Source organism: Emydura macquarii, unplaced genomic scaffold (assembly GCF_026122565.2).
Source record: "Emydura macquarii macquarii isolate MOO-44397 ecotype Brisbane River unplaced genomic scaffold, CSIRO-AGI_Emac_v2 contig_2636, whole genome shotgun sequence".
In the NCBI taxonomy this organism is placed as follows: Eukaryota; Metazoa; Chordata; order Testudines; family Chelidae; genus Emydura; species Emydura macquarii.
The window spans coordinates 34,610,352-34,626,040 of record NW_027132773.1 but is presented as its reverse complement, the minus strand read 5'-3'; the positions used below and the strand labels follow the sequence as shown (position 1 = coordinate 34,626,040).

Here is a 15,689-nt window from a genome sequence, read left to right as displayed (position 1 = left end):
TCAGGGACATGACAGGCTGAAAGTCTGAGCCCTATGATGGGGTACAGGCCCTGCTGGAGACCTCGTGGCCCTACCACATCACACCCCAGAAAAGCGCAGTGGAGACGGTCCTCCAAGCTGCCTTGAGTAGCTGTGTAGGACACACGCAGTCAGGGCCCAGCAGGCTCGTATAAAAGAAGCCGTAGGGTCAGAGTGAGTTCAGTCTGCTAGCATGGACCAGGGGAGCAAGAGGTTCTCCTGGCTGGCTGCAGGAGCTGAAAGAGCTGGACAGATCAGTTGCTGGCAGGAACGGGAGGAGTGAGGGAGGAGCTCCTGGCTGGCTGCTGGTGCTGAAGCAATCAGTTGCTGGCAGAGACCAGGGGAGCAAGAGGAGAACTCCTGGTTGTCTGGTGGGACTCGACTAAGACAGGCTACGGGGAAGTGGCCCAGGGAAACATAGAGCAGCAATTAGTAAAGGGACACAGCATGAGGCTACTATACTTAGAGTACCTGTGTTGGGACCAGGTCACCCACACTAGCCACTGGGGGAAGTGGCTATGCCCTAAGGAAGGGAATTACAACTGTGGCACCACAGGGAAAGGGGCCACATTACTGGGACCGACTCAGTGGGGATCTGTGGTCAGCATACTGGGTCCAAGAGGGGTGGCTCTACAGGAAGGTTGGGGTCATTGACGACTCAACTAGAGGCAAGGCGTCCCCAGGGAAGAAGCCCTCAGGGCACTGTTCAATACCAGAGTAGGAATCTTGCAACCTAGCCAGACCAAGCAAGGTTACTATGATGGGCCCTGTTGGACGGTTAAGGACTGAGCTCAGGGAGAGCTGCAGAGAAGGAAAAAACCAACCAAGCGTACCACGACAGCCCCTGTTGGACTGTTAGAAGACTGAGCTCAGGGAGGGCTGCAGTACATTTTGGACTTATACCCTGAAAGGGGTTTGTTTGTTTTGCATATGAACTGTGTGTGTTTCAGCCGGAGGGTTGAGTCACCAAAGATCCGCCTGATGAGCACAGCGACTGATAGGGCATTGTGAGCAGAGGCAACTGAAAAAACTGCAGACACACACACACTTGACCAGGGAGCACTTGTGATAAGTGAGTCTACCCCATTACAGGCCCCAAGAGCAGCCTCGGCATGTGGCCTCTGTGAGTCTTCACCATACTGCATGTGAGGATCAGCCAGAGTCTAAAGGAAGGAGATCCCTAATCAGTGATTGATGCTGGGGGGACAACATTGGAGCTGTCTGTTACTGATCAACATGTCTGTTGCTGATAGAGCTGAGTGTTTGTTACTGATAATGGTGTTGAGAGTGATGCTGCACGAAATCAGTTTGAGACCTGCATGTTTCAACTACATACTATAAAGGTGCAGAAAGTCAGAGCATAGGAAACTATGTGAAGTCACAGTGCAGAACTATGGAACTTGGAGAACTGCCTTTACAGAGTTTATTATAGCTGTCTTGGTCTTTGGTATTGTTGTTCTCTCCGGCAATGCATCAGTAACATGAGTTGACAGCTAAAGTAACACTAAAGGAAATCTAATGATTTAGTGACTTGTGTGATCATTGCATAAATACTTTACATGATCTACACCTTAGGTTACTGAGGGGAAAAGAAAGTTATTGGTTTTACTTCCTATTACTTTTTCTGTAGATAACTTTAAAACAAGCATCAATTAAAATGAAAGGATAACTCATAAAGATAATAATGTTTGTTTTGGTTATATTTTATATCACAATTATTATTGTATGTGCCAAATTGACACACACTAACATAAACACTCTTCATAAATTCCAAGGCCAGAAGGGTCCATTGTGATCATCCGGTCTGACCTCCTTTATAACACAGGCTAGTATACTTCTCCAAAATAATTCCTAGAGCACATCTTTTAGAAAAAACATCCAAACTCATTACATTGAAATAAGAGGTGCTTTTCCTTTTCTGAGGAAAACTTGCTTGAATCTTGGCTGGAAGATGCATTCCTCCTCTCTTCCACTCTGTCAGTTCCTAATGGGGATTTATGTATCTGAGCCACAGCACCTCTAGAGACATGCAGCAGAAAGTGAAGCTCACCACAAAATAAAGGCTAAGCCACGCTGCTTAGAGAGGGGGAAGATTCCTTCCCATTTCCAAATATGCTGACCAGCAGAGTTCTGAATACCACAGGAAGGCTGCCTTATGTAAGAATTAGAACCCAGAAACCATGACAAACCAATGAATCACCTGAGTTCAGTGACAACTGAACTCTGGCTCATGTACCAAAAAGATAACAAAAGGATAGAGATAGAAGCTTCTAGCTTACCAAGTTGGAAGCTAGGGTTAGTTGTAGTTTGAAGCCTTTTATCCTAATGGAAGTAGCCATCAATTGGCATGCACAGATTCAGATTTCTCATGCTTTTCAGTAATTAATGGCTACATCAGGTAGTTAAAGACTCTTTCAAGTCCCATAGGGCAAAGCAAAGTGTAGTCCCCCATGGAGGCAGGAATCTGCATTTCTTTTTCAAGTAAGTATCCACAGATCCTCACAATTGGGTCTTACCTTACATCATGTGGACAATTACAAAGCTATGCAGCAGGTGATAGCACAGGTGAGCCACAATGAGGAGCACTTCAGAAATTGTGTCCATCAGACAGAGTGGCAGAAGACTGAAATGGTGAAAAGATTTTGTTAATTTTTCAATTGAGATTTATCCTTAATTTTTTCTACTTCTGCCAATTGTTTTTCTTTTATCTGATTTTGCCTGTGTGTCTTGCTGTTCCTCTCTCCTGTACTTAGCATCTATCTGTCCCAGTCTCCTGTTGCTAGGCAGCTCAGAATGGCAGACCCAGGAAATGAGTGCACCAAGAAGAGCTGTTTTCCTACTCCAAGGAAAAATTGCTTGAATCTTGGCTGCATGACATTCCTCCTTTCTTCCACCCTGTTTCTAATGAGGATTTATGTGTCTGAGTCACAACACCTATAAAAGACTGGTTTTGCCCCTCACACAGTGTGTCACATCAAAGGGCTTTTTTAAAGAAAAGGCAGGGAGAATGCAGCCCTGTAGGTGTTGTTATCAGCAAAGACAGCAAGGACACCGAGAGCAAGTCTACAAGTGAAGTAAGTGTCCTTGAGTCTTATATTGTTTTTGCTATCCCTTTCATGACAAAGGAAATAGCCTTTCAGGAAGACCTCCTTGTACAGTACCCTAAAGTTGGCAGGCCTGCGCTACTTTTTGTCATCTTTATTTCTTACAGCCAATAAGCTATGCAAAATCGTAATGTGGCTGGGGGCCTGACAGTCTGATGATGTAGGCCAAGTGAAGCTTGATAGCCAAACCCTTAAAAGACCAGACTCTTTTGGGTGAGACTCTGGATGAAGCAGAGCAGCAGACGTCATTTCATAAGATTACAAAGCTTCTGATCCTTTCAGAAAGACAGCAACAACTTTTCTCTATCCCCAGTGAAGTCCAACTTCCAGCTTAAGTTTTAAAGGCCTTCATAAGCAGAACTCCATGGATTTCAGCCAAAAGCCTATGAGTATTCTAAGGGAACTGAAGACTCTTCCTGACAAAACAGGCATTGGAAAGTCTCACCTTTCCCTGGGAAATAGGATCTGCCATTATCTGCCTGATAACTGCAGATTGTTGGAGTCTATTAGTGATCATTTTGGACTATGCAATAGAATTCAAGCACCTATCCATGAAGCACTTTTTATTCCATCCCCAATTTTTTCAGACTGGGAGAAATGGCAGCAGATCAAGGCAGTAGTGTAACTGCTGCATGACACTCAAGTAGTAAGTATACTAGATGGTTGAAACTTAGTGCAAAAATATGTCCATGCACAAGGGGGAAATAGACTATAGCTTGCTCAATCTTTGCTGTTCTAGCTCTAGTATTAAAAAGGCTAAAATTTAAAAAACACAAAAACAAAAAAAAAACCCTACTTTGTCACTAACATCAATAAACATGGCTCTAAATTCACAGAACAAATCTATTCAGTAATAATTGCCATTTTTACATGGATGCCTTCAGGGTAGAACTCCAAATTGAAGAGATGTTCTTTGTGGTCAGAATCTTATCTCGTAAGGTGGGTGAGCTGGCTGCTCAGTATTGCTGGTTTCCTGTTATACCTTGTCCTGGTGAAAGCCACACTTAGAATGTTACTGTCTTTTTAAACCCAAAGTGGATTCTCAACACCATTGGGATCAGGACAATAACATTACCTACTTTTTTGCCAGTCCAAAATCCTCAAAGGAAAAAGAACTATGCTTTCTGACTGTCTTTAAGGCACTAAAATACTATTTCCTTAGAATTCAGCGGTTCAGGTCCAGAGATTTCCTTTTTATTTTTGTTGAAGGTCCCAAGTATGGTTTGTCCTTAAAAGGGGGAGGAAGTCCCTGCAGTGTCTTAGCAAAATGGATTATAATTAGTATTAAAGTGGCATGAAAAACTATGTACTTGTTTCTTGGGGAGTAAATTCTCACTTGACTTTAGTGGTAACTGACTACTGGACCCAAGATGGTGTCCTCTGTCCTAGCCATTAAGAACATAAAAATGGCCATATCCTCCATGAATTTATGTAATTTTTTTAACCCAATTACACTTCTAGCCTTCAAAACATCCCCTAGTAACAAGTTCTACAGGGTGACTATGCATTGAGTGAAGAAGTACTTCCTCTTGTTTGTTTTAAATATGCTACCTATTAATTTAATAAGGAGACCCCTGGTTCTTGTATTATGTGAAGAGGTAAATAACAGTTCTTTATTCACTTTCTTCTCCACACCAGTCATGATTTTATAGACCTCTATCATATCCCACCTTAATTGTATCTTTTCTAAGCTGAACGGTCCCAGTTCTTTAATCTCTCATTAAATGGAAGTTATTCCGTACCCTTAATCATTTTTGTTGCCCTTCTCTGTATTTTTTCAAATTCTAATATATCTTTTGGAAATGGGGTAATCAGAACAACATACGATATTCAAGGTGTGGATGTACCATGGATTTATATGGTGGCATTATGATATTTTCTGTCTTGTTAACTATACCTTTCCTAATGTTTCCTAACTGTCTGTTGACTTTTTTGACTGCTGCACATTGAGCAGATGTTTTCAGAGAACTATCCATGACTCCAAGATCTCTTTCTTGAATGATTACAGCTAACTTAGACCCCATCATTTTGTATGATTAGTTGGGTTTATGTTTTCTAAACAAAGATTAGAAACTAGATAAAATTAGAAAGGCCAAGACACAAAACGAGATTAAACTAGCTAGAGACATAAAAGGTAACAAGTAAACATTCTACAAATACATTAGAAGCAAGAGGAAGACCAAAGACAGGGTAGGACCCGTTACTCAATGAGGGGGGAAACAATAACAGAAAATGCAGAAATGGCAGAGGTGCTAAATGACTTCTTTGTTTCGGTTTTCAGTAAGAAGGTTGGTGGCAATTGGATGTCTAACATAGTGAATGCCAGTGAAAATGAGGCAGGATCAGAAGCTAAAATAGGGAAAGAACAAGTTAAAAATTACTTAGACAAGCTAGATGTCTTCAAGTCACCAAGGTCTGATGTAATGCATCCTAAAATACTCAAGAAGCTGTCTGAGGAGATGTCTGAGCCATTAGCGTTTATCTTTGAAAAGTCTTGGAAGAGAGGAGAGGTGCCAGAAGACTGAAAAAAGGCAAATATAGTGCCCATCTACAAAAAGGGAAATAAGGACTACCCGGGAAATTACAGACCAATCAGCTTAACTTCTGTACCCGGAAAGATAATGGAGCAAATAATTTAATCAATCAATTTGCAAACATCTTGAAGATAATAAGGTAATAAGTAACAGTCATCATGGATTTGTCAAGAACAAATCATGTCAAACCCCTGATAGCTTTCTTTGACAGGGTAACAAACCTTGTGGATAGAAGGGAGGCGGTAAATGTGGTATATCTTTACTTTAGTAAGGCTTTTGATACTGTCCTGCATGACCTTCTCTTAAACAAATCAGCGAACTACAACCTAGATGGAGCTACTATAAGGTGGTTGCAAAAATGGTTGGAAAAACATTCTCAGAGAGTAGTTATCAATGGTTCACAGTGATACTGGAAGGGCATAACGAGTGGGAGGGATCAGTTCTGGGTCCGGTTCTGTTCTGTCTGGTTCTGTTCAATATTTTCATCAATGATTTTAGATAATGGCATAGAGAGTACACTTATTAAATTTGTGGATGATACCAAGCTGGGAGGGGTTGCAAGTGCTTTGGAGGATAGGATTATAATTCAGAATGATCTGGACAAACAGGAGAATTGGTGTGAGGTAAATAGGATGAAACTCAATAAGGACAAATGCGAAGTACTCCACTTAGGAAGGAACAATCAGTTGTACATATACAAAATGGGAAATGACTGCGGAGGAAGAAGTACCGCGGAAAGGGATCTGGGGGTCATAGTGGACCACAAGCTAAATATGAGTCAACAGTGTAACTCTGTTGCAAAAAAAAGCTAACATGATTCTGGGATGTATTAGCAGGAGTGTTGTAAGTAAAAGAGGAGAAGTAATTCTTCCTCTCTACTTCGCACTGATTAGCCCTCAACTGGAGTATTGTGTCCAGTTCTGAACACCACATTTCAGGAAAGATGTGGACAAATTGAAGAAAATCCAGAGAAGAGTAACAAAAACGATTAAAGGTGTAGAAAACATGACCTATGAGGCAAGACTGAAAGAACTAGGTTTGTTTAGCCTGGAGAAGAGAAAACTGAGAGGGGACATAACAGCTTTCAAGTATATAAAAGGTTGTTACAAGGAGGAGGGAGAAAAATTGTTTTTCTTAACCTTTGAGGACAGGACTAGAAGCAATGGGCTTAAACTGCAGCAAGGGAGGTTTAGGTTGGACATTAGGAAAACTTCCTGTCAGAGTGGTAAATGACTGGAATAAATTGCCTAACGAGGTTGTGGAATCTCCATCATTGGAGATTTTTAAGAACAGGTTAGACAAACACCTGTCAAGGTGGTCTAGATATTACTTAATCCTGCCATGAGTTCAGGAGACTGGACTAGATGACCTCTTGGGGTCCCTTCCAGCCCTATGATTCTATCATTCTATGATTACTTTGCATTTATCAACACTGAATTTCATCTATCATTTTGTTGTTCAGTCACCCTGTTTTATGAGATCCCTTTTTAACTCTGCAGTCAGCTTTGGACTTGAGTATCTTGAGTAATTTTATATCATCTGCCAACTTTGCCACCTCACGGTTTATCCTCTTTTCCAGATCATTTATGAATATGTTGAATAGCACTGGTCCTGTACCGACCCCACTATTTACCTTTCTCCACTGTGAAAACTGACCATTTATTCCTATCCTTCATGTCCTATCTTTTAACCATTACTAATCCAGGCGAGGACCTTTCCATTTATCCCATGACAGTTTACTTTTCTTAGGAGCTTTTGGTGTGGGACCTTGTCAAAGGCTTTCTGAAAGTCCAAGTACGCCATATCCACTAGATCACCCTTTGTTCACATGCTTGTTGATACCCTCAAAGAATTCTAATAGATTGGTTACTAATGATTACCCTTTACAAAAGCCATGTTAATTCTTTCCCCAACATATTGTGATCATTTATGTGTCTGTTAATTCTGTTCTTTACTATAGTTTCAACCAATTTGCCTGGTATTGAAGGCAAAAGGGAGAGGAGGGGAAGGGCGGGGGGAACAAAAATAAATGAAAGCCAAACATAGACGTATAGTGTATGAAGTTATTGCTATAAAATTAGTTGGTAAAGTATTTTGAACTGAAGCTTTGGTGAGGTGGACAGGTTTCTCTAAGATAGGGACACTGAAATCCCACCCAGTCATATAATGCTTCTACATATGCAAAGAGGGAGAGACTTTTATAGAAATGCAGGTAAGAGAAAATTGCGTTTCAAAGAGTAGTAACATCAAATAAGAATTGATGCTTAATTGATGACACTGTATAAAACACAAAGTAATGCACAATGGGTTAACTTGTATCATTGCAAAATTCCTTTTCACCGGAAAGCTAATGCATTGTAACTTGTATATTAGTCCATTAAAAGGTATATTATCTCCCTTGCATATTTTTTCCAACTATCAATGGGATTATTAACAAGATTCTTATTTGCTTGTTTGACAGCACCCAAATCAATTTCACAGTGGCTATTGATTTCACAGCATCAAATGGTAAGTAGCAAAAGTAGCTTCTTGTAAAATTGAGTGCTATGTCCAGCTTTAGAACAATTTTTCTTTACTACTACCTACATATTTCCGTATTTATTCTACGCATCTTAGATTTGCAGTTATTTATTATTTGTGTCACTATAATGCTTAGTGGCCCCAAACCGTATCAAAGACATTCTGGGCACTCTACAAACATAGACTAAGGTATGTCTACACTGCAGAGTGGAGTCGATTTACTTTAAATCAACTTTCACCAGCCAAATTCTAGAAGTTGCAGGAGCGTGATCACACCACACTCCTTACATCATGCTCTTGCATCTGCACTCGCCATGCTTGGGTCGATATTCAGAGCAGTGCACCGTGGGTAGCTATCCCACAGTGCAACTAGCCGCAGAGGCTTTTGGGAAGCTTGTCGTCCTCCCATCATGCAACATGTTCCCTCTCTTTTTGTCCCAAACAAACTGCAAACACTTTTTCACCCCGTTTTTCTATGCCGCACGCACGCTGGTGCCAGAGAGGCATGGAGTCTGCTCAGCTCTGCACTATCATTGTGAGCATCACAAATACCTCACAGCTTATCCTGCAGTATTTTCAAAAGTGAGATAGGAGCTGCAGCACAGAAAATAGCAAGGTTACTGAGGCTGCCCTGCTACAAGCCATACAGCGAAATAATTCCCATTTGCTACAGGCTGTCACACATCATCTTCAGTCCGTGGAGTGCCGATTCTGGTCCTGGGAAACAAGCACAGACTGGTGGGATTGCATTGTTATGAAGGTGTGGGATGATAAGCAGTGACTGCAGAACTTTCATATGCAAAAGGCCACTTTCTTAGAACTTTGTGCAGAGCTGCCCCCAGCCCTGAAGTGCATGAATACTCGCTTGAGAAGCAAGTTGCCATCACTCTCTGGAAGCTGGCAACCCCAGACTGCTACTGGTCAGTTGGGAATCAATTCAGAGTTGGTAAATCCATTGCTGGAGCTGATGTGATGCAAGTGCGCAGGGCCATTAATAGAGTTCTGCTACGAAGCGTAGTGACTTTGGGAAACATGCAGCACATAGTGGACGTGTTTGCCGCAATGGGGTTCCCAAACTGTGGGGTGGCAATAGATGGACGCATATCCCTATCCTAGCACCTGACCAACTTGCCATAGAGTACATAAACCAGAAGGGATACTTCTCAATGGTGTTGCAGGCCCTTGTGGGTCACAAGGGACGTTTCACCGACATCAACATGGGGTGGTTTGGAAAGGTGCACAATGCATGCATCTTTAGGAACTCAGGTATGTTCAATAAGATACAGGCAGACACTTTCTTCCCTGACCAAAAAATAAATATTGGGGATGTTGAAATACCAGTAGTGATCCTGGGAAATCCTGCCTACCCCTTGCTCCCTTGGCTAATGAAGCCCTATACTGGGCACCTGGACAGCGAGAAGGAATGTTTCAATAATAAACTCAGCAAGTGCAGAATGGTGGTGGACTGTGCATTTGGGTGTTTAAAAGCCAGATGGAGATGTCTACTCACTAGGCTTGACATCAGTGAAAAGAATATGGTCTTCTCAACACCTTCCTGTTGGTCTGAACCCCTTCCCCCATCGGAAACTGAACCTCATCCTCTCAACACTCACCAAGCTGCCCTTCGAACCATTGGCTTGTTGCGCCTTCGCCCACCTCTCCATGAAGTAATCTTCTTGGTGGCAATTACATCCGCCTAATGGATTAGTTAGCTGGTGGCTATGATGACTGACCCGCCCTTCATGTCTTTCATGAGGGCAAGGTATACTTACAACCCCATCCCAAGTTCCTACCTAATGGTATGTCTATATTGGCAGCGGCAAAGTTGCCACCGTCAGATCGATTTTTCTGGATCGATTGAGCGGTCAGTGTAGACCTGCTCAATCGATCAGGAAGTCGACGCAGTAAATCCACCCCCTCAAGTGGTGCAGTGCAGTGAAGACGGCATGCAGAAAGGAAGCACAGCAGTCAATGGGAGTTAGGCAAGCTACTCTGTGTAGCTTGCATAACTCCCGTCGACTGCCGCCAAATTTCCAGGTAAGTGTAGCCCAGGGCTAAGATAATCTCTCCATTTCATCTCAACGAATTCATTCATCTCCCAACCTTCTCTGCAAAACCACATGCCTCACAGAGACAGCAGACTCTGCACTCCCTCGACATCTGTCACATGTTGGCTTTCTAACTCCAGCATATGTGTGATTTTCTGAGTTCGCCTAAGCTTTTAATCACAATTGCAGAATGTTACAGGGGGTGCACCCTTTCCTCTCAACGTCTCTCCAAGTGGATCTCTCATTGCATCGAAGAGCAATACTCTCTTTCTCAAATCTCTCTGCCACCTGGCATCACTGCTCACTCCACACAGGCGCAAATGACCACGTCCGCTCTCCTCATGGATGTTCCATGACAAGGCATTTGTAAAGTAGCCATGTGGTCCTCTATCCACACTTTCACTGCTCACTACACCATAGACCCATTGGCAGCAGCAGATGTGGCAGTTGGCAATGCAGTCCTACAGGCTCTCATTTCTGGTGAGCCCTCACTCCTATCTCCACTCTGAGTACTGCTTGCTACACTACCCACGTTTGGAATCCACGCACTTGAAGAAGAAATGGAGGTTACTTACTGTAACTGGAAGTTCTTTGAGATGTGTGGTCCTTATCTGGATTCCAATCCCTTCCTCCTTTCCTTCTGCTATGGGCTCTATGGGCTAGGGACCTGGAAAGGCATTGACCCACACATCCTCATAAGACCTCGGACGCACCACATGGGTCGGCGAACACTGCTACAAACAATTCCGGTTCCGGCACATGGCATGCATGTGCACTCACATTTAGAATCCAGATAGGGACCACACATCTCAAAGAACTTCCAGTTATAGTAAGTAACCTCCATTTCATCCTTATCAAGACAAGGAGGCTAGTATGTCCGTCTTTGGCGATATTATGTCACCAAAGCTTTCGGTAACCACATGATGACTTGCCATGTAACAGCATTCCTTGGTAAACAGGCTTTGTAATTCATTGATCTTCCATCCAAGAAAGCCTCCAAAACCAAAACAATGCTGACAGAGGTGGTTGCTGGGTTCAGCCATGAATATCCTCATTGCTAATCTTCTCCTGCCACTTATTATGGAACAGCTAACGAAGACAACCAGAATCAAAAACATCAGTTCCCTGCTCTTCAGCCTTCCTCAGCACCCATATTTCAGTGCCATGCAATAAACATAGTATAACTGTTTGTATAGATCTTCAGCTTTCTGGTAAGATTGATGTCACAAGGTCTCCACGAAGGCCGCTGAAAGGCCCAGAACATGCTGTCAGCTATACAAGCCTCTACATCTTTCAAACATCCTCAAGCACTCTCTATGATGCTTTCCAACTGTTCTGTCTCCCGTGCAGATGAGTTCATACTGAGCTGATTGTAATCTAGATTTGGAGGCGGCTTGAAGGTAATGACCAGGGACTTAATTTTGTCTGAATTAATAATCAGACTAGTGCGCACTGCTTTGTGTCTGACTAGATCAGCCATCAGCTGCAGGGATTTACCTTATTGAGCCAACAAGGTAATACGATCGTCATTTTTGAGATCTTAAAGTAAAATGACATTCATCTTAATGCCACTGACAGCTGTCTCTTCAAGCTTATCCCTCCACCAGTCAATACTGATATTGAATAACAATGGAGATAGAAGAGAGACAAGGTATGTGAGGTATACCTTTTATTGGACCAACTTCTGTTGGTTGAAGGGACAAGCTTTCGAGCTTCACAGAGTTCTTCCTTAGGTCTAAATAAAATAACCAGAGTGTCTAAGCTAGATAAAAGGTGGAACAGATTGTTAAGTAGAAGGGGTTCACACATGCTATAGGAGATCACTTAAAATGAAGTGGGCAATTAACACCCCTTCAGTCATAGGACAACAGAGAGTTAGCAGAGGCAGTAGCGTAAGTTACAAACTATTATAATGAGCCATAAAATCAGTATCTCTGTTAAGACCATATTTTTAGTGTCCAGCAGAGTTATTAATTTAAGTTCCCAGGCTTCCTTTTTTGAAGGTGATGTGTAGGTTTCCTTTGAGGATGAGGACTGGGAGGCCAGATATAGAGTGCTTGCTTTGTGAAAAGTGTTTGCCGACAGGTAATAGGGTGTTTTTCTCTTTTATCATTTTTCTATGTGAGTTCATTTGAGAACATAGTGATTGTCTGGTTTCACCCACATAGTTGTTGGGGCATTTGATTCACTGGATGAGGTACAAGATATGTTGTGATAAGTGTCTGTAGGATCCATCGATTTTGAAAGAGGTAGTGGGGGATTGGGATATTGATCATGATAGCAGTGGAAATATGTCTGCAGGTTTTACATCTGTTGTTTTGGCAGGGTCTGGTGCTGCTTTGAGCTGGTGTATCCTGGTCTGTGGGGAGCTTGCTTCTGTTGATGACCCTGGCATGGTTGGGTGTTTGTGTGAAAGCCAGAGAATTACAGAATCATAGAAATTAGGGTTGGAATGGATCTCAGGTGGTCATCTACTCCAACCCCCTGCTCAAAGCAGGACCGACCCCAACTAAATCATCCCAGCCAGAGCTTTGTCAAGTCTGGCATTAAAAACCTCGTAAGAATGGAGATTCCACCACCTCCCTAGGTGAAAAATTCCAGTGCTTCACCACCTTCTAGTGAAATTTTTTTTCCTAATATCCAACCTAGACCTCCCCTGCTGCAACTTGAAACCATTTCTCCTAGGTCTGTCATCTGCCACCGAGAACAGCCCAGCTCCAACCTCTCTGGTACCCCAGCTTCAGGTAGTTAAAGGCTGCTATCAAATCCCCCCTCACTCGTCTCTTCTGCAGACTAAATAAGCCCAGTTCCTCAGCCTCTCCTCATAAGTCATGTGCCCCAGATCCTTAATCATTTTCATTGCTCTCTGCTGGACTCTCTCCAATTTGTCCACATCCTTCTTGTAGTGGGGGGCCCAAAACTGTATACAGTACTCCAAATGTGGCCTCACCAGTGGTGAATAGAGGGAAATAATCACTTCCCTCGATCTGCTGGCAATGCTCCTACTAATGCAACCCAATATGCCATTAGCCTTCTTGACAACAAGGGCAAACTGTTGACTCATATCCAGCTTCTTGTCCACTGTAAACCCAGGTCCTGTTCTGCAGAACTGCTGCTTAGCCAGTCGGTAGCAGTGCATGGGATTCCTCCGTCCTAAGTGCAGGACTCTGCATTTGTCCTTGCTGAACATCATCAGATTTCTATTGGCCCAAATCTCCAATTTGTCTAGGTCTCTCTCTATCCTATTCCTACCCTCCAGCATATCTATCACTCCCCCCAGCTTAGTGTCATCCACAAACTTGCTGAGGGTGCAATCCACCCTATCATCTATATCAATGAAAATGTTGAACAAAATTGACCCCACGACTGACCCCTGAGGTACTCCGCTTGATACCAGCTGACAACTAGACATGGAGCCGTTGATCACTACCCATTGAGCCTGATGATCTAGCCAACTTTCTGTCCGCCTTATGGTTCATTCATCTAATCCATATTTCTTTAACTTGCTGGCAAGAATACTGTGGGAGACCATATCAAAAGCTTTGCTAAAGTCAAGGTATATCACATCCACTATTTTCCCCACATCCACAGAGCCAGTTCTCATCATGGAAGGCAATCGGGTTGGTGAGGCATGGCTTGCCCTTGGTGAATCCATGCAGACTGTTCCTGATCACCTTTCTCTCCAAGTGCTTCAAAATGGATTCCTTGAGGACCTGCTCCATGATTTTTACGGGGACTGAGGTGAGGTTGACTGGTCTCTAGTTCTCCAGATCCTCCTCCTTCCCTTTTTTTAAAGATAGGCACTATATTTGCCTCTTTCCAATCATCTGGGACCCCTGCCAATTGCCACAAGTTTTCAAAGATAATGACTTTGCAATCACATCTGCCAACTCCCTCAGCACCCTTAGATGCATTGCATCTGGCCCCATGGACTTGTGCATCTCCAGCTTTTCTAAATAGTTCTGAACCTGTTATTTCACCACTGAGGGCTGCTCACTTCCTCCCCGTACTGTCTTGCCCAGTGCAGTAACCTGGGAGCTGACCTTGTCTGTGAAGACAGAGGCAAAAAAAAAAAGCATTGAGTACTTCAGCTTTTTCCCCATCATCTGTGACTAGTTGCCTCCCCATTCAGTAAGGAGCCTGCACTTTCCCGGACCTTCTTCTGGTTGTTAACATACTTGTAGAAACCCTTCTAGTTACCCTTCATGTCCCTTGCTAGCTGCTAGAAGGGATTTGGGAAACATTTCTTTCAATATATGATCCCCGTCAATTATGGCCTCTAATTGTTTGATGATACCTGTGAGACTGCAGGGTTAGGGAGCAGTTGGAGAATGGTCCTATTTGAGCTCCAGGGCGTGGGGGGGCCAAGAGGCGGAGCCACTGAGCCTGGACTTCATTAATTACGGTGGACAACAGATGAAAAAACAGGGCCAGGCATGAAGGTCAAAGGGCTAAACAGAGGGAACCTGACGGAGACATTGAGCAGAGAACCCCGGACAGTCGGACAATGGTAGAAGGTAGGTATATCAGCCCTAGAATGATCAGGGTCTTGTTCCCTGGGGACTGAGGAGAAGTTATTACAGGTCATTAAGGAGCACCTGAGGTCAATTAAGGTCTAGCGGGAGACCAGATAAAAACCCCTGAACCAGACAGACAGCTGAGAGAGGAAGGAGAGCTGGTGAGAGTGTTGGAGTGCAGTGACTGAGGGAAGACCAAAAGAACCGGGTGCAGGGGCATACTGGCAGGGAGGCTTCCCTGCCAAACCTTTGGCTCAAAGAGACAGAGGCCTAAGGGAAAAGAGGACCCTGTCAAAAGGGGGAACAGGACTGAGAGACTCCCCCAGTCAGAAGGATTGGAGGAGATCCTGCCCAAGAAGAGAGGGGGTGGGAAACCCTAGAAGCTGAAAGGGCAGAGGGGGAAAGTAGCCCAGGGGAAAATTGCAACTGTATGCACTGTAAGCAGTGCATAGTTGTTACCATCAAGACAGTCTTGGACCAAGCCCTGAGAAAGTTCTGCCTCCTTCACAGACAAGCATTACCCTGTGAAGTGGTTCATTGTGCCACAGGAGTGAAGTTGTTGACCACAATCCTCAACCCAGAGCTTCAGATATCCTGAGCTCAAACCATGGAGCACCTTGAAGATAAGCACTAAAACCCTGAATTCGGTTTGATATTGTATTGAAAACCAGTGTAGAGAGCAGAGTACAGGTTTGATGGGCTCGCAGTAATCTATGTTTCTGAGAAGACATGTTGCAGCTTTCTATACTAGTTGGCATTTCCTAAGCACTGCTTTATGCCAAGGTATGTCACTTTAATAGTCTGCCAAGAGGTGACAAAGGAGTGAAAAACAGAGGTCCGGTCAGGAAGGGATGAAGTCTGCTAGCCAACTGAAGATGTTAGCAGCATCCCTGAGTAACACTTTCTATGTGATAGCTTAGTGTCAGCAGTGAATCCAAAAATGCTCTT

At 43.5% G+C, this 15,689-nt stretch overlaps 1 protein-coding gene across 1 annotated transcript in view; it reads left to right on the top strand.

Annotated features, from left to right (window-relative positions):
* CPNE8 (copine 8) overlaps positions 1-15,689 on the top strand; it is a 207,689-nt gene that overhangs the window by 137,000 nt on the left and 55,000 nt on the right. The window contains exon 14 of the mRNA XM_067564411.1: positions 8,118-8,164. Within this exon, the coding sequence (XP_067420512.1) occupies positions 8,118-8,164 (47 nt within the window). The remainder of the gene's footprint in view (positions 1-8,117; positions 8,165-15,689) is intronic.